Source organism: Agelaius tricolor, unplaced genomic scaffold, assembly GCF_023055355.1.
Source record: "Agelaius tricolor isolate 1412-34295 unplaced genomic scaffold, bAgeTri1.0.p SCAF_3, whole genome shotgun sequence".
In the NCBI taxonomy this organism is placed as follows: domain Eukaryota; kingdom Metazoa; phylum Chordata; class Aves; order Passeriformes; family Icteridae; genus Agelaius; species Agelaius tricolor.
The window spans coordinates 8,657,788-8,684,489 of NW_027269263.1; the positions used below are offsets into that span (position 1 = coordinate 8,657,788).

General features: G+C 41.0%; 2 protein-coding genes across 5 annotated transcripts in view; both read right to left on the reverse strand.

Moving 5' to 3' along the window:
* The window catches only part of CHPT1 (choline phosphotransferase 1), a 21,459-nt gene extending 6,981 nt beyond the window's left edge, over window positions 1–14,478 (reverse strand). For 2 of the 4 annotated variants that reach the window (XR_011678498.1, XM_071422366.1), the window contains exons 1-4: window positions 14,032–14,474; window positions 5,495–5,642; window positions 4,500–4,641; window positions 993–1,077 (exon numbers count right to left, since the gene is read on the reverse strand). Coding sequence is in view for 3 of the 4 variants with exons in the window: in XM_071422366.1 (XP_071278467.1) it covers window positions 993–1,077; window positions 4,500–4,641; window positions 5,495–5,642; window positions 14,032–14,295 (639 nt within the window). In the remaining variant the exon portion in view is untranslated. Of the gene's footprint in view, window positions 1–992; window positions 1,078–4,499; window positions 4,642–5,494; window positions 5,643–14,031 lie in introns of all 4 variants that reach the window. The other 2 variants (XM_071422365.1, XM_071422364.1) reach the window with 2 other exon arrangements.
* A 4,199-nt stretch (window positions 14,479–18,677) lies between these two features.
* MYBPC1 (myosin binding protein C1) overlaps window positions 18,678–26,702 on the reverse strand; it is a 48,810-nt gene continuing 40,785 nt past the window's right edge. The window contains exons 30-34 of the mRNA XM_071424312.1: window positions 26,276–26,412; window positions 25,168–25,354; window positions 22,814–22,872; window positions 21,352–21,358; window positions 18,678–19,397 (exon numbers count right to left, since the gene is read on the reverse strand). Of these exons, the coding sequence (XP_071280413.1) occupies window positions 19,297–19,397; window positions 21,352–21,358; window positions 22,814–22,872; window positions 25,168–25,354; window positions 26,276–26,412 (491 nt within the window). The 3' untranslated portion in view covers window positions 18,678–19,296. The remainder of the gene's footprint in view (window positions 19,398–21,351; window positions 21,359–22,813; window positions 22,873–25,167; window positions 25,355–26,275; window positions 26,413–26,702) is intronic.

Below are 26,702 nucleotides of genomic sequence, written 5' to 3' on the forward strand. Positions count from 1 at the left end.
TTACCTTCTGGAATCAATTGCAGTGTCAAGGAAACTTCCAAAGGCAGCAGAGGATTTTAAAAAGAAGTAATAAATGCAACTGTTTACTACATTTTTTGAATATATAGTTTTTTGTGATACAGCATAACTACAACAGATTCTAATAGTGAGGAAAAAATTAATCATAATTTAAGTTTAATGCACCTACTTTGTTTTCCAACATGAAGACAGGCTTTTTGAAAATAGAAAAAAATAGGCTGGGAAAAGGAAGCAAAGTTTAGCTAAACATTACTCCATTGCTGAGTAAACTTTTGAACTAGTTTTCATTTCTACTGGTTATCAATAGTATGGAAAAGTAAGCCTCAGCTCTTTGCACTATAACCAATCAGAACTATAAATTTCTGAGTAAAAGCCCTAGAAAGCTGAAGATCTTTTGATACTGTCCACTAAAGTGCATCTTTAAAGATCAGAATAAAAGCCACAGATATGGAAATGTTTTGGGACAGAAAATAATGTTTTAAATATAAATATTTACATGGCTGTGACATAATTCTTAAAAATCAGTACAAATATGAATAACTTAACCAAAACCCCCTGGCTTCATCCCACAGTTTCATTAAATTGAAGCATTTAATCCTTAAATTTTAAGATAAATTGTTTAACTGAAATGTATGCCTTACAATAAAATATACAAAATATATGAAACCAGAAAAAAAACCTATTTGCTAAAGCTTAACTATGTGTGGAGTACTAGTTCCAGATCAGAAGTTTATATATGGCAGATGGGGTCTTTTTTCCTCTGTGTAGCTAGAAATCTGTGCACAGGGAGTCACACCAATAGATCTAAGTTAACTATGGCATTAAAATAAACTACACTTACACAATAAGCTGAAACAACATTACACAACTGGTAGGTGTTGATAGTACTTGCACAGAGCAGCTTCAAATATCACAGGAACTGTGGGCACTTGAGAAGATACTCAACAGGAATTCTGAGCACTTAACACACTCACCTTATAGTCCCATAATCCTGTTCCTCCATAGGCAGTTATCAAGAGCAGCATTGTTATGGTGATCTGAACTTCAGTTACATCAATTCTGTGAAAGGAGACAAAAAAGAGATTTAGTTCAAGGACTTTTTGCTGTAAGTGTGAAGTGTGTGTGGAGGGAGGGGGGAATAAAACCCCCAGTAACTGTACTTGAAATGATATAAATATATATAGAATATTACTTTCCTTGACTGAGAAAGCCACTCTATATGGAGGCACACATCTCTGGCTAAGATTTAAAATGAAAGCTATACTCCTTTTCTGAAGCAAGCTACATATAATTTTGAAAGGGGGACACTTTAATGAATACACTGTTAACTATTTGAGAATTCTGTACAAATTTACAGACTTGTTGATGTGTAAATGTCAAATCAAGGTTTTAGGTAAACTCATAGTAAATGCAATCAAACATTTCCATTAAAAGCACAGCATATAAAAGCAGACACTATAACAAGCAGGCTGGGAAAGAAGGGATTTCTTTAAGCTTCATATCATGAAAACTTGACAGATACAGCCTGCAAAACAAGGGAGGACTGAGTCAGTGGATAGGTAAGCATTTGCCATATTTCTGAGAACACATAATTGCTATCTTGCTTTCCTCCATAAAAGCTGTTTTAGGAAAGGTGGCCTTGTATGCCCTGTGAAGTCCAGACTCCATGTTTCACCTTTTTTTTGTTCTCTGACAAGACAGACATATAAACTCTTTATTTTTGTATTTAATTGATGAAGGCTCATATGAAGCCAAGGCTCAAGAATAAAAAAAAACAAAAAACAAAACCAGTACTTTTTAAACTTTAACATAATTAAAATAATGACCAAAAAAAGGTGCATATCAAAGGTACCTTTTATGGTACCAAAGTTTTGAGACAGGTATCTTATCTTCATACTAAAGTTACCAGCAAACACTGATAATGAATGTTTAAGATTTCTTTTAGCAGTTGGAATAAATTTACTGTTTTAAGGTATTATGGCCAATGTGTATTGCTACTTACTTAGCACATGACCTATCTGCACAGGAAGCAGTGCGTTTTTAGAAGAAGATAGCAATCATCTTTTAGGTAATGGAAAACATTTATCTGAACTTGATAATCTCAGTTAAAACTCTCTTCTTTCATCAGAAAGATGGTGATAAAATATGCTAAATTTAATCACAGTCTTGTGACTCTTAGAGGGTCCAGAGTTTAAACTGCAGTTAGATGATAAGCTGAGGTGCTCGTTGCCTCCTAAAGCCAAGATCATGGGGAGTCCTCTTCTTCCTAAGATGTTGTATTCCCTCAGTTTTATTTGCTGCAGTGCTCACTGGACTGTAAGGTGAACCAGTCCAGCCTGCCAGTCCAGTGTAGGCTTTTCACCTTCTGCCCATTTAATGAAGTGGCTTGAGGTCCAGTGACAGGGTGTCACAGGACAATGGGGCTGGGAGTGGGCTCTTCTTCTCTGCCAGGGATGAAGTGTTACATCCACCCTGCCACTGCTGAGCCTGCTGCTTACCTAATGCAAAAGCACCCATGTGCAAGTGTTCAGAGGTTGCACTCTGTACTATTAACACCAGGATTTCTAATCTGCATTGCCTTTGTTGCTGCTGGTGAGGGGAGGAGGCTCAAACTTGAACTTGTGCCAAAATTTAATACTTAATTTCACAGTGGCTCAGACTGTGGGTGGCAACAGAACCCAAATCAGAGCCCAAAGACTTTACTCAGACACCTGACAGTGTCACATTATTCAGCTCCCTGATCCTTCTTGGCCATCAGCACTAGGAATCTCATTTGTGATTTATTTCTAAAATTTAGTGCTTCTAAGTACTAAAATAGCATCAGTGAAAACTTCCATCCATCTTATTACGTACCAGCATATTTAGAGCACTATACTATGCCTTCTTCACACCTCTGTGTTTAAGAGAAACAAAATTGGGAGCCTTGAAAAAAAAAGTGACCTGTTTTCACTGGACAGAAATAAGTTATCTCATGGAAAAGTTGTGTCTGTTTAACTTTGAACAGTAACCATGGAACACCAGGCCATTCTGAGCTGTTTGTATACTATCATTATGTTAAAGTAGAAGTCACCAAGTTTTTAACAAAATCTTTATGTGGTAAAGACTTCACTGCCTTCCCCATGTGAGGAAATCATTCTCATGCTTTTTGCAAGAATAAAAGGTACAGAAAAGCAGTCATGTCTGCAAAAGGCTAGAGCTCATGGCCTAGTCCACCTCCCTTCAGAGCAGCCTACAGTCAGAGACAGAAAGTATCCTATTTCAGCCATCACTGTGAAGCACCTATTTTTGTTTACAGCACAAGATGTCCTTTAAAAACAATAGGATGTGTAGGTAGGCAGAAGAATTACAGTGGTAAATGTAATAATGTGGTAAAATGCATTACCAGCAAATCAAAGAGAGCTCTTATCAATATCACAGAGACAGCTGCATTTGATGCAATGTGCAGGGATAGCTGGTCACCAGCCTGTGTGCCTGCTGATGTGCTAAGGCACTTCTTGCAGAGCTAAGTAGGACTATGTACAGGTGATTTAGCAAGTGACTGGCATTAGCAGGACAGCCTTCATGTATCCCTTATTTTCAGTTCTGCTGCCACAGAAGTCTCAGACTTTTCCTTTTTTCAGAAGTAATTGTACTAAAGCGAAGCTCATTCCTTAAAACCAAAAAGGCCATGGCCACGTACTACCCCAAGAATAGGAGGGTGCAGCAATCCCTGCATTATTAGCAGTTAAACTGAAATTATTGTCTTCTACATTAATGTCATGACTTCTTCTCCTATGCAGCAGTGAAACAGATAAAATTTCTATCAAGTCATGAACAGCATCACACAAGTCTCCAGAAATGACCAAACACAAAATCTAAAGGATAACAAAGCCAGTGTGAGCCAGATTTTACAAAGGCCCTCACATAAACGTAGTGTAATTAATTCTTCAAGCATTGCCACAGATCTGTGGAACTCCTTGAGGATGCTATGGGTGCAGAGAGTTCATTCCAAGGAAGACTGAAAATGCCTATGAAAGGGAAACCCATTAGCAGGAGAATTTCTCTAAAATGCATGTAGTTTTGAGTGCCCAGGGGCTGAAACTGTTCTGCTCTGGGAGATTACAAAGGGAGGTACCCAGATGCTTGCTCTGTCCCTACTCCTACACAGGGCACTTGTCTGCAATGTAAACAAGACCTCTGGCCTCAGCCTGCACAGTGCTTGTATGGGTTCTGACAACAAATCTGCAAAAAAAAAAAAATGCTAAATGCATGCAAACAAAGCATACAGAGCTAAAATCAGCTGCTAGAAGAACAGCAGAGTTCAGTATTATGCAGAGTTTCAAGTTCTTGTTAGGTAAAACACAAGTCTGCTGGATTGGAAGGGAGATGAGAAAGAAGGTAAGAAAAAGAGAAAGCAGGGAATAAACTAGGAAGAAACTGAAATCAAGAAGCTAGCAGTCTCAGACATTAAGCCACATGTAGTTCTAAGGATACCTACTTACTTTCCAAACCTTAGTATGCCTGATACGTATGTCTGCCAGTGAGCAGAATAGAACATGAACAGTCCCACAAAACAACAGAAAAACAACCAGTCAGGATTCGATCCTAGGCGGATTGCTATGCAGGATCCAAGGACAACAAATACTGAAAAGCAGAAATGAGTATGTTAGTCATATATCCTCTTTGCTTGAAGTTAAGAGAAATTAAATAAATAAATAAATAAAAACACAGGACATTTTACATCACTCTAACAAAGTAATGCTATGACTGATACTTCACTGAGTAGCTGACCCTCAGGGGCAGTCCTGGCAGGAGAAACCAAAACACAGCACTCCTTTTCTGCCAAGGCAGGGCCCTGCCCTCTAGCCTACAGTGGCTGCTCTCCCTCCTCCTGGCCTTGTCATCTCGTGTTTTTTGCAACACCAACAACTTCAGCTGAAGGGCCAAGCTCAGGGAGACTGGCAGCTGCACTTCTCTGGGAAGTGACACATAAAGAAGGTACTAATTCCCACAGCAACTGTCTCAGCCGTTGAGCTTTATGAAACTACAGGCATTGGCACCAATACCGGCTCAGTTATGGAAAGTGAAACTCAGCAAGGCTTACTTTTTGAGCACTCCCAACTTTTTTCAAACTATTTCTTCTAAGGAATATAAATTATCCTTCTTGTAAGTGCCAGGCTGGATGCCCCATTACCAAACTGATATTTTGGCACCTTCCTCCTAAAGGGGAGTATATGAAGATGCAGTTAAGTAAAAGCAGAACACATCTTACCCAATATCAGCCAAAGGAACTTCTAAAATACCCCCTGTTACTGGCCAGGGATGCAAAGGTCACGAGATAGAGAAGTTATACTAAAAAACCCTGTTCTGAGCAGGGGTTTGGACTAGATGATCTCCAGAGGTCCTTTTCAATTTCAACAATTCTGTGATTAATCAGCTGCTCCTGAAAACAGGCAACTTTTATAAACTAGGATGTGTGACAGTAAATGAAGGCTACCTGTGGAAATAGAGTCGCAACCATGATCAAAGAGCTCTCCCAGGGGAGAACTACTGTTTGTTCTTCTGGCTTGCTTCCCATCAATGGCATCCAGAGACTGGTAGATAAAAAGTCCTAGTGCACCCAGGATGTATGCCCAAAAAGGTGCCTGAAAGAGATTCACATAAAAGGTCACCAGGTAGTTCCCAATTTCTTAGGTGATAAACTGTTTCATTAAAGGTAAAATAATGTTCACCACAAAACTGTATTATATTGTGCTATTTGTTACTTAATGGACAAACCAAACACCTTGCACTAATATCGACATGGATTGTAGTAACTACTGTAATGAACTACCTCAGATACACCAGTGGAACTCAAGTCCTTCTATTTATTTAAACAAAAACAAACCCAGAACTTTGGCCCCTCTTCTGCATCAACTGACCTTATTTTCTACCTTAAACTCACAGTATTTGTGTGATTAGTTGCATTCTTTGTGCTGAAAAATGTTATAAAAATCATCTTTAAAAAAGAAAGTAGTAGCAATGCACTTACTAAAGCTTTCAGCAGTTTGTGTCACAGACACGTAGATGATTTGCTCATATTTACAACATATAGATGTAAAAAACTCGGTGGGTTTTTACTATATAAAGACTTGAGCCTTTGAGGAAAGATAATTTTTCCAACACACAAAAATCGACTACCAAGGCACTTTGGACAGGACTTAAAAAAATTAAGTAATTCACTAAATATGAAGGAGAAAGTATCTACTTAATATACATCATCATTTTCAAACCAAGCTGTTATATTAACACCACTCTTAGGTTCAAAGAACTGTTCTGCAGTCATTCCTTTGAAAAGCACTGTTTTCATATGCACAGTCAGTCTGGCTTCGTCTAGGAATTAGGTTTTGTTTAAAATTATTTTAAACACCCTTGGAACGAAGCACAGGCAACATTTGTACTTCATGTAGTTTCCAGTACTTCCCTTAGCATTCAGGAGTACTGTTCATGAAAACAAGGTCAGGTGAAAAGGCTGGAAATGCAACTTGCAGGTGAAACAAGCAAACACCCACAGGCAGTCACAGAGCTGAATCCTTTCCCACTCCCTGCTTAGGGACAGCTGCTGTGCTGCTACACCTCTGCAACTCCTCTCCTGCAGCACAAATTGGCTAACATTTGTCCATGTATTTCCTAAGACCAGTAAAGGCTATTAAGCAGATTAGACACCAGCTCAGATCTCAGTGTGCTGAGATTTGTCCACACCAACTAAACCCAGTGTCACTGCTGAGGAAGAAGGGAAAATGGCAGCAGTAAGAATGCAGATGAGGTGCAGCTGCTCCTCTAGACATTCTGATGTCTCACCATCATTATACTCATTGTCTTCAGCTAGAAAAAAAAGTTATGCCTCCAGGTAGACTGGTCACAAAACACACTAAGCAGCCACATGCTTAAGGAAAGTCCAGTTCTGAATAGCATTTTTGCTGTTATTTAAGAATTCCTCATGTATTTCAGGCTGGCTGATACACTGTTATCAAAGTCAATTGGTTGGCTGCTTCACCCAGCTTTGAAGGAAATGACAGCCAAAGCATCAGGAACTCACTTTAGGTGCAAGCTCTGGATTTGTATGCAAATGAAAATCTAGAAAACTTAAAATATTCTTCAAAACTGGCAAGGCTGTCTCCTTTAGTCCAAGGAAACCAAGAAAAATTGTTATCAGAGATCATCTAGGAAGCCTTAAGCAGGTGAAAGAGGATGAGGAAATATTATTATTCCAATAATATACAGGTATTTGATAACTCCTGCAAAGATCACACTGTAGAAACCCAGGTCAAGTGAGGACAGCAATACAAGTTTGATGCTTAGTGATGGAATTAGTTGAGTTTTTTAGGTTTATTCTCCCTTCTAGTTTAATTAAAAAAGGAATCTTGTCTTGGGGGATGTGGTCAAACGAGGGAGGAAAGTTTTAGCCACCTTTTGAAAAAATTTCACTCCTCTAATGTGGAGATCAGGAGGTGCCTGTAGCTACCCCAGGACTGAGGATCACCAAAAGCCCCAGAGAGGCACAGAGAACTCAAGGGTCTCTCATGGCACGAGCTCATTTGGTCTCACACTGTGCAGGGGTCTGCAGCTACCTCCACTTGCTCTGCATCCTTCAAAAACAGAGGGCTGTCAGCCATTGCTCAGGTACTTCAGAACATAAAAGCACAGTTAGGACTTTGCTGAAGCTGAGATAATTTTAGCTGTGATATAATCCACATATTAAAGTTACCACAGTGCATACACTGGCTTTCAGAATAACTTTTTTACATGGAGAATACCAGAGAATCTCAAACACAGCAGCTCCAGACCAATGAGCAGAAAGGCCATGAGAAATCACTGTTTGCACTGCTGTCTTTTAAAGGAGTGTTTGAAAGACACAGCCAATTTTATCAGCAATATTTCTGTGAACTGCCACAAAGGTCATCTGCAGTGTGAGGTGTCCTTATGGTGACAAACTTCCATTAATTATGAAAAGATAGCTTAAGATCTACCTTTAGCTTCTAGCAAAGCAAGCATAACACAATATATACAAAAATAAAAAAATACATCAGCTTTAACTCAAACTTCTCCTATTAGGGCTTTTTGACAAAACAGTAGCTTTTTTCCCAGTTGCAAGTTATGGTACAGCTATGGTCATTCAGACTGATCCAAGTCTGTTTGCATTAGCTCCTTCTGGGACAAATCAAAGCAAGAGTCCCTCAGCACTCTGTCTGCCCCTTGCTGCTCTGGACAAAGGGTGAGCATTTTCACCTGTTTCCCAGTGAGGGTCATCTGTATCCATCAGCACCTGCAGCAGACGTATCAGGATCCCCCATAGTTAGAAAGAAAGGAAAAAGAATTCTTACTTATGCTAGTAAGAATAGCAGATGTCAGAGACCTTAGGAACATCATCTGGAGCATTTCATCCCCAGGCTGAGAGTTCAAATCTAAACCAGAGTGGTAAGAACCAAAATTCACTCACTTGTGATCAACTATCATTTAGCAGCTCTACTGTTTTAATTGGTAAAACACAGTTTTCCAGATCACCAAAGGGTCCTAATAACCATGGATTTTCTCTGCTATCCACCCTCCCAATACAGCTCATGCTGCTGTGTCCTTTGCCTTCTCACGTGCCTGGCTGTCCATTCAGGGATGTTCCCTAATGGCTTCCCACACTGGACCCAAGTAGTTTTCAAATTACAGAAGTGGGAATGAGAATGCTGACATGGCTAAGCAGAACAGTCAGGAGGCTCCCAATAATCATCAGCTTTTCACTGATGAGTTGTTTATTATCTCTGCCCAAAGTTATATCCTGCCCAAGCAAATGCATTATTTGGCCAGACCTAGGTGCCACTCTCACAGAACTAGAAGAGAACAGAAGCCTGAGGGGGAGGAGGCAGGGAGGGAGAGAGAGGGATGCTCAAAGGGGACTCTGAAGATACTACAAGCCCGGAATCCTGTCACACACAGATACAATACAGCAGAATTGGTCATCTGCTAACCCAGAGCATGTCAAAACAAAGCCATCTACATGAAGCATTTGATAGATATGTGTGACATGCCTCTCTTCCAGGAAAAAATGGGGGTAGAACAGCAGGCATTCTTCTACTCCCATGATTCCACCCCACAAAAGAGCATGGACATCTGCAAAAGACTACATGTGTCAGGGAAACCTCTGAGAAATAGTTTCAAGCACAGCTCTCAAATCCAGAGAATTCACAGGCCAAGCTTCTGCAGTACTTAAAGATTCAGTTCCTTAATTACTCATCACGTTTAGCCATAATCTCACTTCCTCAATCCATGCCTAATAGTGTTGCCCTAGTTTACATGGCACCTCTCTGGACCAGAGCCAGAACAGAGGGAGACATTCTGACTGGACTTCCCCCTCCTCTACCCCCTAAACATGGATCATTTCCCACGCTTCTGTTCAGCACAAACCACTGTGCAATTGTACTGACAGCAAGAAAAGGGAAAGGGCTGTTCAAACCTGAGCTACAGCAGGGAAGGCAGCATGGATGAAAAAAATAATAATCAAATAATTATTGTTCCAGTGCATTTCATGCATACCAAGGACTCTCTGGATTCCTTTAGCATCCTTGTCTCTCTAACAAGCCCTGTCTGAAAGAGCTCTCATCCTTCTGTGTCAGGATTCCTGACCTTCTTATTCATGCCAAATAACCTCCTTCTCCCATTCACCACTGAGCTGTTCCCCTCTTGTGGGTTTTGGCTGAATTTCCCACTCTGCTCAGTACTTCACATTTATTTTCCAAGTCAGGTAATGCTTTTTCCTTCAGGCTCTGCCCACCCCCCCCCACACATGCCCTGCTCATACCAGCTGCTCCAGTTTAACTTCTTTTCTACTTCTCTACTCTCTCTCCCACAAAGCTCAGCTGTGTCCCTGCTGTTTACATAATATCATACCTGTCAATATCTTCCTCTCATTCTGCCCTCTGGCAGGCCTCTTTCATTTTAAAGGTGGTTCAGTTGTTTGTTTGGGTTTGCTGTTGGTTTTTTTTTTTAAAGTTTTTTTAAAAGAGAGAGAGGCAGAGACAGCATCTCACCAATGTCCCTCTCCTTCCAAACAGCTGATAGTAGAGCCAGGTAAAGGCACTCAGACCCTTCCTTGCTCTTTGGTCTCCCTAGATATATGGCTTTCTAAACAGCACATTTCAGCAAGGTATGACACCCTTTTATAAACTCACTAGACCATTATTGAACCATCTTACTGAGCTAGCCACCACAAATCTCCCTTCCTTCCCTTAGCTCCCTGCAGGAGAACCCTTGGGCCCCTGCCCCCTTTTCCTATCACTGCCCAAAAAACAAATCCATAATCCATCCTTTTCTCTCCCTGTCTTCCTCTGTTCCCAGTTCTTTGCTTAGATCATGCTGTAAGTGCTACAAGATTAATTTTCAAATAGTTATAATTCAATGCAATCTAATAATTAGTTAGCATGCACTTCTGTCTGAAATTCTAGCGTCTCAAACCATTCTACAATTACATGACTTTATAAAAGAGGGCAGATTTAGACTAAATATAAGAAAGATTTTTTTTTTATGATGAGGATCATGAAACACTGGCACAGGCTGCCCAGAGAGGTGCTGGATGCCCAATCCCTGGAAACATTCAAGGTCAGAATGGACAGGACTCTGAGCAACCCAATCTAGCTGAAGATGTCGCTGCTGATGGCAGAGAGGCTGGACAGGATGGCCTTTAAAGGCCTCTTCCACCCAGCTATTCTTTGATTTTAGAGAGACCTGTGGCTGATCTTGAAGGATTACCAAAGCTAGACCCCTCCATGAGCAACCATAAAAACAGAGGATCAAAGTTTCCTTTCTCCTTTTTAAGAATGATATTTAGTCAGTTTTCTTCCTGGTTTTCCCCAGAAAGGGGAAGGATATGGAAGATTCCCCTGCAAAGCCTTATGAATTGACTAGCTGCTTCAGAGTGGTCTGCTGGCAGTAGAGCAAAACAATTCACTGTCTTATGGTGGGGATGAAATAGAAATCCTCACCTAAAAAAATGCTCCTTTCACACTCTAATGCACCAGATACACATTGCTCTTACTTAATGTCAGCAGGAGTTTTCATTCCTAAATATTTCCTAATGAGTGTCAAAAAAAAGAAAAAAAAGAAAGAAAAGAAAAAAATGGAACACAACCCAGGCTGCAGACACAGTGAAAACAACATTTCAGCACAGGTGGTGTCCTCTCCACCACCACACCTGGATACTGTTTCTATAGATTGCTGTCCTAAATAACAGAGATTAGGAAAATAAAAACATGCACCTGAATCATGGTTACAATAATGCCTGAGGGGTGCAACCTGCTAATGGCTTAGCTGTAAATAAGAAAGCTTGGGTCAAAACAGGCACTTAGAGAAGACAGTGATACAAAAATCATGTTCCTGCTAGGCAAGGAAACATTACTGAAGCAGACAATATTTAATAATTCCAAAACATACTGTGCCAGTCAGTAACAAACTGGTGTTTAGTAGCTGCTGGTACTGATGAAGATAAAAAGGATAGTGTATAGGGAAATAAGGGCTCCATGTTAGGAGAACAAGAGAGCATTTTGTGGTTTGAGACATTAATTTCATTGGGGAAGGGAAATCATGGAAATCACTGCAAAGGCAAAATGGAAGCGTAAAGTACAAACAGGTTCAGAACAACTAATTCAGAAGGCAAAATCATGAGGTGGAAAGTGTCTCTGGGGAAACAGATCTGTCAGTTGCTTTCTAGTAAGTAACTCAAACAGAATCCCTTGCAAAGAAACTGCTAAACCACAGTCTTCTGGCAGCTGGAAAGGTATATGTATACTGGAGAAAGATCTCCTTTCTAAGCATCTGCTAGCAGCTGCTCTCTGAGGGATTTCAACTACCAGTCTTACTTGCTTTGGATGGTACAAACATCAAGAGTTTTGTGTTTTCAATAAAGGCTTAACCAAAATGGCCCACTTAAGATTGGCTAGGGAATAAAAAACAATCACATAAACCAACTCAAAAGAAACCCCCAACACCAAACCCCAAAAGTGCTTGTTACTTTATCCAAGTCTTCTATTTAGTGCTCCTACCTGTGAGACTATAACAATGTTATAAACAAGGGATCCATCAGGTTTGTCCATCAGGTGATCAAGACATGTTCATGATGGAAAGAGGTGCTGTTGAAGTGCACTATTAGTTCAGTCTGTGATTTCAACCACCTTTAATGTAATTGTCAGCTCCACCTGTCCCTTCCAGCCTACACATCCCAGTCAAAACTCCAAAGGAGGTATTACAACAGTGCATGCAGCACCTGCCAGTGCTGCAACAGATTTAGCTTTTTCAAAAAGCCATCCAGAAACATGATCTCAACTTAGGCAGAAGACAAGCTGAGTCATTAAACAAGCTGGAGGGAGAATGATGCTTCTAAGTGATGCAGCAAGAGAAAATCAGGGCTGTTCTCACAGGGCAGAGGCAACTAACAAAACAACAGGATAAGGCTGGATCCACACTGCCTGTTAATAAAGGATATACTGATATCTGAACACGAATGTATAGTCCAAACTATAGCTTCTTATAAAATCCAGCTAGGAACAGAAAAGTTCCTAAAACCCAACCTAAGTTCTCCTGGAAGGAATAGTTCCCTGGATATCTGCAACACAACTTTTTTCTTTTTGTACAAGAGTCCTCAAAGGAAAAATAGCTTAAGTAAAATTTACTTTCTGCTTTTAGTTTTGAACAGCAAAGAGAAAAAGCTAAAATGAGCATTCAGACACATAGCTGGCACAACTGATATTTTCATCACAAAACTAAGCTAAAGGTAGCAGTACACAAGCATTTTAATTCTGAAAGTGGGACTAGAAGACCATCTGTAGTTTCCAACCATTCACTGTCATCTCTGTCTTCTCTTTTACTGCCTGAGTGCCTCTGCCTGGTGATGTGTATCAGGGGAGTGATAAGGGTGAGACCAAACCAAAGCTAATTTTGATCTGGATCACTTTCCTGATATGTCTGCAACAAATACCCTTGGTTACACAAAGGGCACAGCAAGTAGAGAAAAAGAAATGTTCTGCTGACAAGAACATTCACCAGGGTAAAGCTATGGTATTTAAAAAGTTGGTTTCCCAACCAACTGCCAACCTCTGCTGTTAGAATTTAAGCCCATCAGAACACAAGAAAAACAACGGCCACTTTTCAATGTATTTTACCCGCATAAAGCAATTTCCCCCTGCTATCTTCTACTCTAACTACCATAAAGACTCTGCAACGGGAAACTTGCAACAGGCTGGGAAGCTCTGATGGAGCCCCTGAAATTGACTGAGAAACTGTAGGCACTGCAGGTCAAGTGAGAGTAGCACCAGCCCACGTTAACAAGCCTGTTTTCCCTCCAGAAGTCAAAGCAATTAAATGTTTCCCACACAAGGAGGGATACATTTGAGCAGCTGTCAGCAAACTCATCTGCTCCCCAGCCCAGCCGCAGCTCTGATGCCCAAGAGTCTCGTGGTCCAGCCCTGCCCTGCTCCTGGCCACATCCCGCACCTTTATCATCACCTGCTGCTGTTTGTACGTCCACGGCCCCTGTGTGACAAGGGGGGAACATTCCCTTCCCAGCCATGGAATGCAAGATGGGCTGTGTGTGAGGCGGGGGTGCCCGCCCCAGGCGAGCCCGGCCATGTCCTCCGCCCCACAGCGCGCAGTGCAGGCCAAGCGCCCGCCGCACCAAAGCCGCGGCCCCACGGGGCCCTCTGGGCGGTGACCCTCGTCCTTCCACGAGATCCCTACAGCGTTCTGGCATTACAACCTCAACACGCATCTCCAGCGGGACCCCTGCTGCCCCACAGGGTGAGCCTCGCGTCTCCTGATTGCTCAGGAGAGCCCCGCAGCCCTGCCTTAACCCTCCCTGCCGAGGGACGGGACACGCGTGTCTCTGCGGTGGAGCCCGAAGTGCCAGGGCACCGCACCCGCGGCGGGCACGGCTCCCCGGCTCCGGGCACCGTCGGGAGGCACCAGCCCGGCCGAGCCGCGGCCCCCGCGCCCGGCTGCAGCCACGTCGGGCGGTACCTGCTCGGTGGCGCTGGGGCAGCAGGCGATGAGCGGCAGCGCCGTCAAGCAGTTCAGCAGGAGGCCGCCCAAGGTGATGGCGTTGGGCGCCAGCCCCCGCGGGACCTGCTCCACCAGCCAGCCCCAGTAGGGCTGCAGCCACGGCTCCAGCAGCGAGCGCCCGGCCGCGCTGTAGCGGTGCTGCTCCAGGCGCTTCAGCTGCGCCGGGCTGAGGGGCGCGGGCAGCGCCCAGGACACGGCCATGCCCACGCCACCGGGACGCATGGCACCGGGGTCAAGGAGCCGCCGCCGCCGCTCGGGGCGGAGCTGAGCCGAGCCGGGGGCAGCGGCGGAAGAGGCCGACGCCCAACAGCGCCTTGGCCGGAGGGGAACGGCCGCCCCCGCCTCGGCCAACGCGCGGCGAACGCCCTCGCCCCCGGCTCGGCTTTGGCTCCTTGGCCCCGAATGCGCGGCGCTCTCACGGCCCCAGCCCCGGAGCGGGCACGGCTCCGCCGGCCCCGCCTCGCCGTGCGGGGCTGGGGATGCCCGGGCGGCGGGGAAGCCCTGGGTCGGGGCGGGGTGCGGCAGGCAGGGCCCGTCCCGCCGCCTCCGCAGGCCGCGGGCGGTCAGGGTCGGGGCTGTCCCCGGGGAGAGGCGGCCGTGCGCGCACCTCTCATCTCGGCAGGGTGAATGAGCGCCGCTCCCACCCGTGATTTCGGCTTACTTCCCTTTCACAAGTTTTATCACGCGGAAAGTGGCCACAGCGGGGCCGCACGCTGCAGGTGACCAGAAGGATTTCTGCTGGAACAGAGCATAAAGGCAGAGTTTGAGCAGCAGGTGACCTCCCTGCTGCCAGCAGGACAGTGCCTGCAGGGACGGTGGCCCCACGGCATCACCCAAGGATCCCTTCCCATTGCATGGGGAATTCTAGTGTTAACGTGTTAGGAAATCTGCACACCGTGTTACACAGGACTTACTTCACATCCTGGACTTGCTTAGAGAGGGTGCTTCAAAACAAATGTGCCTTTAGAGAAATTGTGGCACATCAAATTATTTGAATTGGTCATGTGAAGGATTTTAGATGCATTCCTGAATCTCCAGGAAGGTGTGTGGTTTCTGGATGAGGCCAAGGAAAAGCTGTGTAGCTGAAGTAGAAAGTGAAAAATACAACGTACAATGGCATCTTCTTAGTATTGGAAATTCTCTTTTTTAAGTTACTCCACTGTGAGCCAGAGGGTGCAGCTTTCTGTCCAGACACTGCAGTTTCCTGGACAGGGCTGCTTCCTGTTATTCAAAGGGAGCTGATTCACTTCAACTGATAAAGTTATAATGTGTTTGAGTAGGTTTCTCTATTGCAAGAGTCAGGAATGCTTGGCACATGTTAAGTGCTGGTTTCCAAATCCTACTGTGTGCTATGGGCATTCCAAGTGTTATGTCATTCATCAGCTGATTTAATTTAGAGATCGCTAATAACAGTATGATGCAGTAATTGTCTTTAGAGGCCAAAGCAGAGGGGATAGGAACTGTTAGTAAAGGTGAATATGTAGTCTGGATTTACATATAACATAGTAAAGAAAGGTTCAGTTATTGCCAACTGGAGAATGGCAAAAGAGAAATCTGACAGATTCACAACCAGTCAGATCCACAGTCCACTGGAATCACTACATTTGGAAGAAGATACAACTCTGTTTCATTTAATATCCTGTGCATCACTGCGGTCAATGAGCATAATAGAACTGGTATTTATGGAGAGATTGCTCTTTGAATAGCTGGAGGAAAAGAGAATCTGGGGAAAGAAGTGGAGGGGAAAGTAATGGGCATAAAAAGCAAGTGCCACAGTAGAGGAAGAAACAGATTCCCTACTGAATTTATCACTGGGCTTGGGGAGCTGTTTTAATTTCAAAAGTATTCATCAACAAAGCATGGAATAAGAGAACACAGAATTTTAAGTCCAGTGTATTTAGTCTTCTAGTGCTTCTTCAGCATTCAAGATACAGTTTTGCTTCCAAAGCAGCAGCTTTACCTGTCAGTCAGGAAAGCAGGACATGAAAGTCAAGTGACAGTAAGTACACTGTGCTTAAAATAGAATGCCTTTTGCTCCAGAATCTCAAAATGCAACAAAAGATTTTCAGAAAGTAAGAGTCCCTTCACAATGCTCTGTAAAAGGTACCAGTGTTACACTTTTCCACCTAAAAGGAAGTTCAGGAAGCTTAGAATATTTCTTATAAAAGGAATACTTTAAAAATTTTTCTGACTCTTCATAAAGACCTTATTAACAGTATATCCTAATTTAAATAATCTTTTAAAGAATACTTGGGGTTTTTTTTTCCCTCTCCTTTATATTTGTGAGATTTTTTTCAGTAAGGGAAAAGTGTTCTAGCAGTAGCTGTGCTCTTTCAAGGTCCACATATACCAATTTGAGAATGGAGCTGTATTTCTACATTTTTATACCAAATAACCTTCCATGGGGAAAGAAAGCAAATAGAAGCCAAGAGAAGACCAGATATTTTTTTCTGGCTTCATTAAAAATAAACTACTTTAAATTAACTTTGATTCATCTTTATGTGTCTATCAATGTGTGGTTACATGTGTTTGCTGTCCTCTGTTACTCCTAGGTCTCTTTCAGGTTCACTAATTACCTAGAAAGCCCTGTAGCTTTGGAGAAATTTCTTTGGAGCATTATGTCACATCTTCTACAGCATGATATTCTGTTGCTTCTGTCCCCTCTAAGTTGCTTCTCCTGTAGTTGCTGTCTTTGGTACCTCTTTATTTTCCTAAGCTGGTATTAACTGCAGATTTCATTAGCATTTTCCTAACCATTTGGGTTTGGTCACTATTACATTCACCAAACATCATTCCTGGAGAATCCTATAGGGCAAATTGTCATAAACCAAAACTTCACCTTCTGTTATTCTCCCAATAAGGTTCTGCAGCCTGTTTTAAATCACTGGAAATCCCTGTCCTGTCCCACACCATCCAGTTATTTCTCTGAAAGGCAGTTAATTCTTGATCCAGAGTGGTGGCTGCTCGGTGTAGTCTGGATTTAGAGCCAGTTAATGCCCCCTCCTCCCATCCCCAGCCCGAGGTGGTGCAGGGGGGAGGAATTGAGGGCAGCTGAGTACAACGCTTACTGTTCACCCAGGGAAAAGGAGCTTAGGTCAGCTTGTTGTTTAACAACACTGGCATCTGGGAGAAATTAGAGTCCCTAATTCCAGCCACAGAGAGCTTGCAGAAGCTGAGGTTATGCTGGGCTTCCAGGTTGTTATGTGTGGGATATTAAGACTGAGGAGGCAGATAAATGTAACCTTGAAGGTGTAAACGTTAGGCATACAAAGTGGCTGTGTGCTTCATTTTTGTGTGCTTCATTTACAACTCAACTGTAGCTTTTGGTGCTGACTGTAACAGACTGATACTACTTTAAATGTGGGCCATGTGCTTAAATGCTTAAATCTCTATGGCATTTAATCAAACTGACCTTCTCCTGCAGCTTTCTGTGCTTCAGAATAGATGGAGGGAGTCTCAATTCACTGGTGAGATACAGAATAAACAGAAATTATTAATCCTGTATGAAATTCTTTTCCTAGTAGATGTGTTGCTTTCTTTCACGTATAGGTGTGAATGAATGTGTAGGAGAGGATTGATTTTGGCAGGAGCAGGGTGAAATGCAGGTGGGGTGTGGAGGGGTGTCCAGGATCACTGGGAATGCAGAATTGCTTCCCTGCACAGATAGCACTACAGAAGAAATAACTAAGATAAAAAGAGTGAAAAAAAAAAGTATCTATCTATCTATCTATCTGTCTATCTTAATCTATCAGAGTAAGATTTACAGAACAATGTGAGAAAATGCACTCAGATCCCCAAAGCAAAAGAAGTGGGAGCACAGCTGTAAAAACACTACTTCAGGTGTGGCAGTTCAGAGTAGCACATTCTTCTTTTATTGCATAATTACTGACTGCTGAATGTTTGAAAATGCGCCGACATCAAATAAACATCTTGTGGTGTACTACTGGTCTAAGCAGGCCTTTATCTTTATAAACCCTAATTGGAGATCAGTCATTAGCCAGTGAGCACATAACCTGCCCTGTTTGTACAGCCAGAGTGAGACTTGGTAAATAAATGTCAGGGCAATAGGGAACTAACAACCTGGCCAAGATATTTGTGACCTTGTGTCTGTCATGTTTCAGGGTTTGCTGGAGACTCATGGACAATCACCCCCTCTCCTAAAGAGCTTGGAGGTTAATGATGCTGGACTTGGAGAAGAAATGTAGCCCTTCTACCTCATCTCAGGCACTTTTGCCATGCGCAGTGAACTCACCAGTGCTATGTCTGAGTCCCTTTTCTGATGTGATGGCTACAAGAGCCTCATAAATTACTGGGGGAAGGGAGTGGATTGAGAATGGTGAAAGCTGTCGTGGCTGGCATTTATCACATTTAAAATATTGAAAAACACGCAGATAAAAAGTTGCATGTATCGGTAGCATTTATCTCCACTCACATTCTGTGTCATGGATCTTAAGGTGTAAGCACACTGGGTTAGGCGACTGCTGATACTGCTTTCCACTCCACATGGTGGGCAGTGGAAGTTCCTGCTTTATTGTAAGTGGAAATAAAACAAGAAATGGGATAAAATGAGACAGAAAAAAAAAAGTAAACAAGAACTTAATAGATCTTAAACACTTCATGTTTATTGTACATTAAATAAAACAATTTCAGTTAAGTTGAGAGACCAGTGGGTCGGATTTAGGAAATCAAAACTTCTATAGGAAGATATGTTCAGCTTAAATGATCATTAATTACATATGCATTAGTTACATTATAGTAAAACCATATTCTGTTAAACAATTCTCGGGTGAATAAGATACATTATCAGAGGTATGTATTCCAAGGATCTTATTGCACATCTACTGGCTAATCCATGTACTTCCAGTCTGAGAAAGATATGCTTTGTACCACTGAGAACAGACTGACTGCTTCCTTGTGCTTGTTACACAGCTTCCTCTCTTTCCTCATTAAAAACCAGAACACGATATCAAACAGAAAATAAAGCCGAACATTACAAAACGTGTGTTGTCTTCAGTTCATTTCATTTCAACCTCAAAGCAATCCATGCGTAATTCTTTCTTTTCAGTAAGAGCAGGTAGGGAAAACAAAAGGACAATTAAGGGGGAAAAAACAAAGTCATAAGATCCCCCACCACACATGTTTTTCTGTCGTTGCAAGAACTAAAATGTTGTTATTCTGCTACCAGCTTCCAGTGCAGTGGGAGGAAGCACTGTGGACGGACTCTCACTTCCCTTCAGTTTTGTCTGCCTGCACTTCACGCATATACGAGTCAATGATGTGCGGAGGCACTCCATCCATTAATAGCTTGAAGAATGAAAGCCCACCTACAGACAAGGAAAACAGGAAAATCTTCAGGGTGAAGGTCCCTGGAGCAACAGCGCTGCACCTTTATTCTCTGGCATAAGTGACAAGTTTTAGTCAGTCCCTGTTACATACTTTGAGATGTGGTAAAATTCAGCCCTGCTCAAAAGTCCAGTATGACATCTACCCATTATTTAATTGGTTCTATACAGACCTTTCCTGTCCTCTTGTGCAGGGTGAATTTCTTTTCTATTATAATTTCTTTTCTAGGGTATCATATATTCAGTCATTTATCTCACCACATGCAATAGTTTATGATAAGCTTCACTTCAAATAACTCTCCTGGCTTTCCATCACGCTGGGTGGAGTATGGTCAGAGATGGAAGTCAGTGCAGGGGGAACAATGTAGGAAACACTGACCAGGATGAGTTGTGGAAAACATGCAGAGATATTCAATTTATTCCAGTTTTGGGTCTTAAAATGGTTTCTAGGTATTTAGCAAAATATTTACCATGTTGCTTGAAAATGACAAGTGGGATGACATCCATGAAAGAATCATATTTAAAAAGCCAGGATGAAAGGTGAAATTTTCGTCTACTGGGGAAGTCTGAGGAATCATTCTAGATTTGCTTTTAAATTCACTTTAAAATTACACTTTTTGTTGGAGCTATTCAAGGGAAGGCTTCAGGGAGACCTCAGAGCATCTTCCAGTACCTAAAGGGAACTCACAAGAGAGCTGAAGAGGGACTTTTTACAAGGGCCTCTTGGGATAGGACAAGGGGTGGTGGCTTCAGGCTGGAAAAGGGTGGGTGTAGATTAGATACAAAGACATTCTTCACTGTGAAAGTGCTGGGACCCTGGCACATGTTGCCCATAGTGGTTGTGGATGCCCCATGCCACTGATATAAAAGTCATGGAAATGAAACACCAGTATTTCTGTTAGTTTCATTGAAATCAGATGATGTTTGGAAGAAACAGTGGGAGAAAGATAAATATTTTGCTAAAAACTTTAGAATCTGCCCTTTCTCCAGACAAAGGGTGTAAATTGCTTTAAGAAAGCTATATACCATTGCTATTTCCTTCACAAATCTGCATGAATATTGTGCTCTGCAAGTTGCAAACCACCCACTGATAGCTGCACTTACCTTCTGAGATTTTTCTGGAACACACCAAAAGCTTTAAAGCAAAAGTACATTTCCAGGGTGAAGATAACACTCTCTGAATGCTTCAGCTAAATGCAATTGAGCTGATACTTACATATAACATTTATGCTGAGTACAGATTTTTAAGAACTTATAACCCTTATTAAGACAAGGATTATTCAATTAAAATGCTATTAGTTACTAGTGATTATGAGACTGTGCTGTCTCATTTAATGTCATCATTGTGGCAGAAGTGTTCGCCCCCAACCTTAGGTAGATGCACAATACAGACCAAAAGAAAAAAAAAAGCATGCTTTTTTGGCATTCTTTCAGCTTTTTGGCATTCTTTCAGCTCATGGAGTGCAAGTTGAGCTACAAATCATTCATTTTTAAAAGAAGTTAACGCTGAAATAAATATTTTGTTTATGTAGAGGCATATTCCTATAAAAAATAACTTGCTGTAAATACATAATGGTCTTTTTATTACTTGCATTTTATTCGTGCTAATTAATCATTCTAAGTCATGCACTGTTAAATTCCATTGAAACATGCACCATTAGAAGGTATGGGATATACTACTAAGAATTACCATAACAAGCAATTACTAACATCTGAATTTTTATGCCTTAAAACCATCATGCTGCTAACTTATTTAACATTTAACTTATTAACTTATTTAATTAACTCACTTATTTAACATTTTCATTAAGTGACATAATGAAAATCATGCCATACTAGGCAGACATTGTATGACTTATAAACAGACATAAGCTTCATATGCAAGAACCATATGAAAGCTTACCTTAGATGACAATATACATTCAAAAATCCTTACTGTGTAACTAAGGGAGAGAGAGAAAGAGAAGTAACAGTTTAATTGCAAACACAAAAGTGGAGAGAAAATGTTGAGTGAAATTATTATTACAAGTATGTCAAAGTGATAATTTAATCCTTAGTCATGTAAAATATGTGGGAATAGAAGCACATGAAGAGTAAAAGGTAGGGATCCAGTTCCACTTCAAAATTATCATTAATATGTAAATCTAGATTAATAGGTACAAGTAACTATAAAAACCTCTAATTAGTCTCAAGTATAGATTGGAGCCAAAGTATATTTCTGATAAAAGTTTCCAAATGTAGCTTCAAAGAAGCTAACACATACATATATATATATATATATATATATAGTATTTTCCACCAGGGGAAAAAAAAAGGCACACACATAACACTGAAGCATATATATATGTATGTTGAAACTCTGTAAGGCAAAATAATCAAGTACAGACTAATTACACACCTCTGCACTATAGTATGTACCTTGTCATATATCCATATTTACATTACTAAAGCATGCTATTTATCCTGTAGGAGCCCTTACCTTTAATTAAACATTTTTACTCTATAAAACACCCATATATATACATTTATCTATGTGTATGTCTATAAAAACACTGAACTTTTTACCTATTGTAGCCTTTTAAGAAAAATACCCCTGTAGTTTGAAAGCTGTGGAAACATTATCCAGTCTGATCTCCTAACGTGTTTTAGGACTGAAATCCTAAGTCTGGATGCATAATCCATTGCAGACCAGTTTCTGGGCATAATTGTCATTTTAAAACTGCACTGTTAATACTCTGAATCTGGGCAAGAGTGCAAGGAAAGAGGCATTTCTACAGAAAGAGTCAAATTTCCTGAACCCCTACAAACTTGAATGCAAAATAAACTCTAGAAGAAATGAAGTAAATGAGGTAAAATTTTCTGCTTGTAAGTAATTGAATCAAGATTTCATCCTTAAAATTGGTAGGTTAAGTTCAGGCATGAATTTAACAGATTGTCATTCTGAGCACTAATTTGTAATCAAAGAGTAATATGCTATAAAGAATGCCTGTTATGTGCAGCAAATGACTTTATAATACTTCTGGTCTTTCAATAATTCTACAAACTAATTGAGAGCTGGTTTATTTGAAATGCAAATTTCTTTCTGTGGGAAAGATCTAAATGTTGTGGTCAAATATATTCACAGTCACTAAATGAATTCTTTATAGATACAGGTACTTTTATGAAATATGTCTACAACCTCAGTAATTCTGATATTAACTACCCATGGTTGGATATCGTCTTGATTAATTTGGCCTTCTTTGCTCATGTGACATAGACAATGTATGCCATGAGACTCTAGCTAGTTGAATCTAAAAAAGCAAAGAAATACACACTTAGCATGCAGAAAAGGCATTTGCATGTGGAAAGAGAGGGTGGGAATGAAATGGAATGTCCAGAGGAGTACGCGCATTGTAAACCTGATTATCCCCCGCCAAGCTGAGTGGTTCTCCTGGGTTAATTACTCCATGATAGATCACTGCAGAATTAGAATATTTATAGTGGTATTTATTCGCATTTGAAATTTTTCCCAGTTGATCTTAACACCTTTTAAAAATAAAATTTCTTATACAGCAACTTTGCTATCACCAACCTATTATTAGAGCGATCACCGACCTTTATTTCACTTCTAAGGTAAATGTTCTCCAAAGCTGTTTTTTCCATGATAAAAGAAGCACAGCATCTTATCTAATTTGTTTCATTGACCTCAGTGAAGCTGATAAGGAATCAGTTTTTTAGTGCTTGTAATGGGAGATTTAGAGCCAAATTTAGGGATCTACTTCAACAAACTCGAAAGATATAAACAGTATTTTTTGTAATGAAATTCTGCATATGTTATTATCTTTCAGTATAGATGAGAAAGACTCATCTATTACATGACTTTTTACACAAGCACATTTACAAAAAAAAGCCATTAAAAGTGTAATTGTACTGAGTAGGCCACGTAACTTCCAACTTTAAATTCACTCAGCAAAACTTAAAACCTAAGAACAAAAGATTGTACGGCTGAATTAACATCAGTACATGAAAAACCTCCTATGAGGACAGAATAAGTTTTTATTATTTTAATTGTGCTTATATGTATCACATTTTCAGGAAACGAACATTACATTTAGCAAGAACTAGGGGGGTTAATTTTACACCTAAAATAGTGTAAGAAAATGGCTAAAATGTAGAAAATTGTAGCATACTGATAATATTCATAGCCAGAATATTCCAATATTATGCACACTCTGAAATCCTAGGCTGTTCAGATACTTTTGGGGCTGAGCATTTATATTGGCACAATAAATTTAGGTTCTCCAAGATGTCAGAGATGGATGGCTAAAGTAATTCTAGCCAGCATAAGGAAACATAGCTTGCTACAATAAATACTCTTACATGGCATAGAGCTCCCTAGCATGACTTATTAGTAAGTCAAACCTACTATCTGTAGTAACAGCACTGTAGCTTGTAGGTTCACCAGATAGACATCAGAGCCTTGAGCCTGTTAATCTTATTCAGGCAACATTCAATTCTATCTGATCATCTTAAAAATCCAGACTTTGGTAGTCTGACTTGCTGGAATAAAGCTGAACTGGTTTAAAGCTGTACATATGAAAACAAACACACACACACACACACACACTGCAATTCATTTCCAGTGAGTCAGAAATCCGCAGGTCTCTGCTCTGCGTCAGCATGGTGAGCAGTCCTCTGGGGAGCCCTCCTAAATGAACAAGCAGGCTGGGAAACTTAAGAGGGTGATAAATCAACATGTAAGTCAAGAGAAGAGAGAAATAAGGTGTAATGATGTCTTTGGCTCTTTGAGAGTAATTTGCTATATTTGCCTAGAGCAGATGCTGAGCCTATCCTGGTTTGCTAAGCTTCAGCTGCTGTGTTCACTTAGCAACATAACTTGGCTTTTCAGTATTAAAAAAATAGGAAAGTAACTTTCTCAGGTGTTGAGGTCTTCTGTTATGCTGTGAAATAGAAAATTTGCTTGTGATTAGAGAAAGCAATCTTACTTCCATGATGAGGACATCGCCTTTTAAAGACAGTATCTTAAAAATAAAAAATAAAAACTAAGAAATGCATTATTCTTATTTTGATTATATTATTTAAGTGTTCAACTTAACATAGACAAAGCATTTATTGAAATGTCTGCTTGCTGGCAAATATGAGCTGTGGGACAAGATACATCAGAAAATACAGAAAATGGAAATTAAAATGCAAAATAAACACAATGCAATCCATAAAAATATTAAATGTGGTTTTCATTATAGGCTAGCACGATGGCAGTAATATAATTAAAACCATAATGATGTCACCTAAATGACCTCTGAATTCCTTAGTTAGAGACTTCCTATCAGCTGTCTTTAGGCAGTTTTCCTTACTTATAACCTCAGAATAAATTTTTAAGAAACAGTTTATTCCACAGTTGAAGCCTTTGGTAGGAATTAGTCCAGCTAAATATGACCCTATCTTTTCCTAGGAAGTAACTTTCTGAAAAATACGGTCCGGAGATTATTCATTAGTCATCCTATCCAACTCCTGTTGCCATTCATGGTATCCCAGTTAATTCCAAACTACCTGAAATTCACAAAAATTTTCCATTAATGGAAACAGAACAAAAGAAAGCAACCGGTATTAGTTTGTCCTAACAGAGATACTGATTTAACCAATAGCTGAACTAGGGAAAGCTGAACTTCCTTTTGCACTTGCCTTGCATCCTTTCAGCTCTGTGGGCAGTTCTGAGGCACAGAGGGTGTTTGCAGTGTTTTGAAGCCCTTACCTCTCACTTCCAGTTTGCAGTCCACCTCTGCCTCTCCCAGCTCATTGACTGCCCGGCAGGTGTAGGTGCCTCCGTCGTAGGGGCTGGGCTTGCGGATCTCCAAGGTGCACACACCTTGGTTGCTGAACATCCTGTACCTCGGGTCATTCATTATCAGCACTTTGTTTTTCATCCACGTTATTTTGGGCTGTGGTAAGGAAAAACAACAACGACAACAACCAAGCAACCAAACAGCAACAAAAAAAAAAAAAAAAAAAAAGAAAGCCCAAATGCACAAAGCTGTGAACTGAAATATTTTATCCCCTATTTTGTGGTGTTCAGTGAAAGCTGAGTAATCAAGAAATGATTAAAAATAGATTAAGTAGTGATAGAAAGGAAACTGCAAATCTTAAAGATAAGCATTGGCTGCATCATCTAGATTTTAACACTTTTTTTTCAGTGCAGCTCTTATCACCTAAATAAAGTCGTAAGTACAAGCCTGTTATCAATACAAGAACTGTGTAATGATAGCAAACATCTGATGATTAGCTTTTGACATCCAATTACTTTAAGTCAATAGGAAAAACATATTTTTCCACCGTAATTTACACAGTCAGAAACTGTGAAGGTGAAGGGTGAAGAGCACACTGAATTTCTCATTTTACTAGTCCAGTTCAGTTTCTCACACTAAAAAAAAAGATCTCAAAAAGACACAATTCAAAAGAAAGTGCAAGACACGTTGTGCAGTGGGTCTTAGAAACAACATAGCACCCAGAGCATTCCTGCAGTGTGCTTACTTGGAGAATAATTAGCTCTTTATAGAATAATTATGGCTTTTAGTAACAAGTTTTACTGCTATATTAACTGTACAGCTGTTGTCAGGGAGAGTCCCAGCCAAGCCCAACCTTTTCCTGAGATTCTGCCCCTTCACTGAGTTTTCTGTCATTAACTATTGTAGTGCCTGTAGCACAGGCAAGCAGCTCCTTTATTTTTGCATTCTTTAGAACCCACACCGGTCTCTTTGCCTTCAGCCTGGCTCATGAGTTAAATGGTAAAAGCTGCATGTAATTTTCACTGTCAGAATAAGCTCTCTGGTGTTTTCAGTGCTGCTGTCAGAGCTGTGCTGTACCTTGGGGTTGCCCCTGACGCTGCAGTTCAGGGTGGCATTGTAGCCAGCGACAGCAAACGTGTTCACCAGGGGCTGCGTGAACAGCGGCCGCTCGCTGAAGTCAAAGTCATCGTACACTGGGTATTTGTACACTTTACCTGTGAAGGGAAAATTAAACGTTCATAGAAAGAGCCTTGGCAGGTAGCTAAACACCCAAGTGCATTAAATGGCTACAGAGAGTCAGTTCTGATCTGCACTGCTTTAGGTACAGTGTGACTCCAGTGGCTGCACTAGCAGGGGAGGCTGGAGGTGGGTCTGCACACCCCCAGCACATTATGCTGTTATGCTATCCACCTCCCTGATTATGCTATGGCATTGATGTCTGAGACCTTTTCTTTGTTTCCTGTGCAGGTGGTACAAAGCAAAATAGTTTCATTCTGTGTCTGTG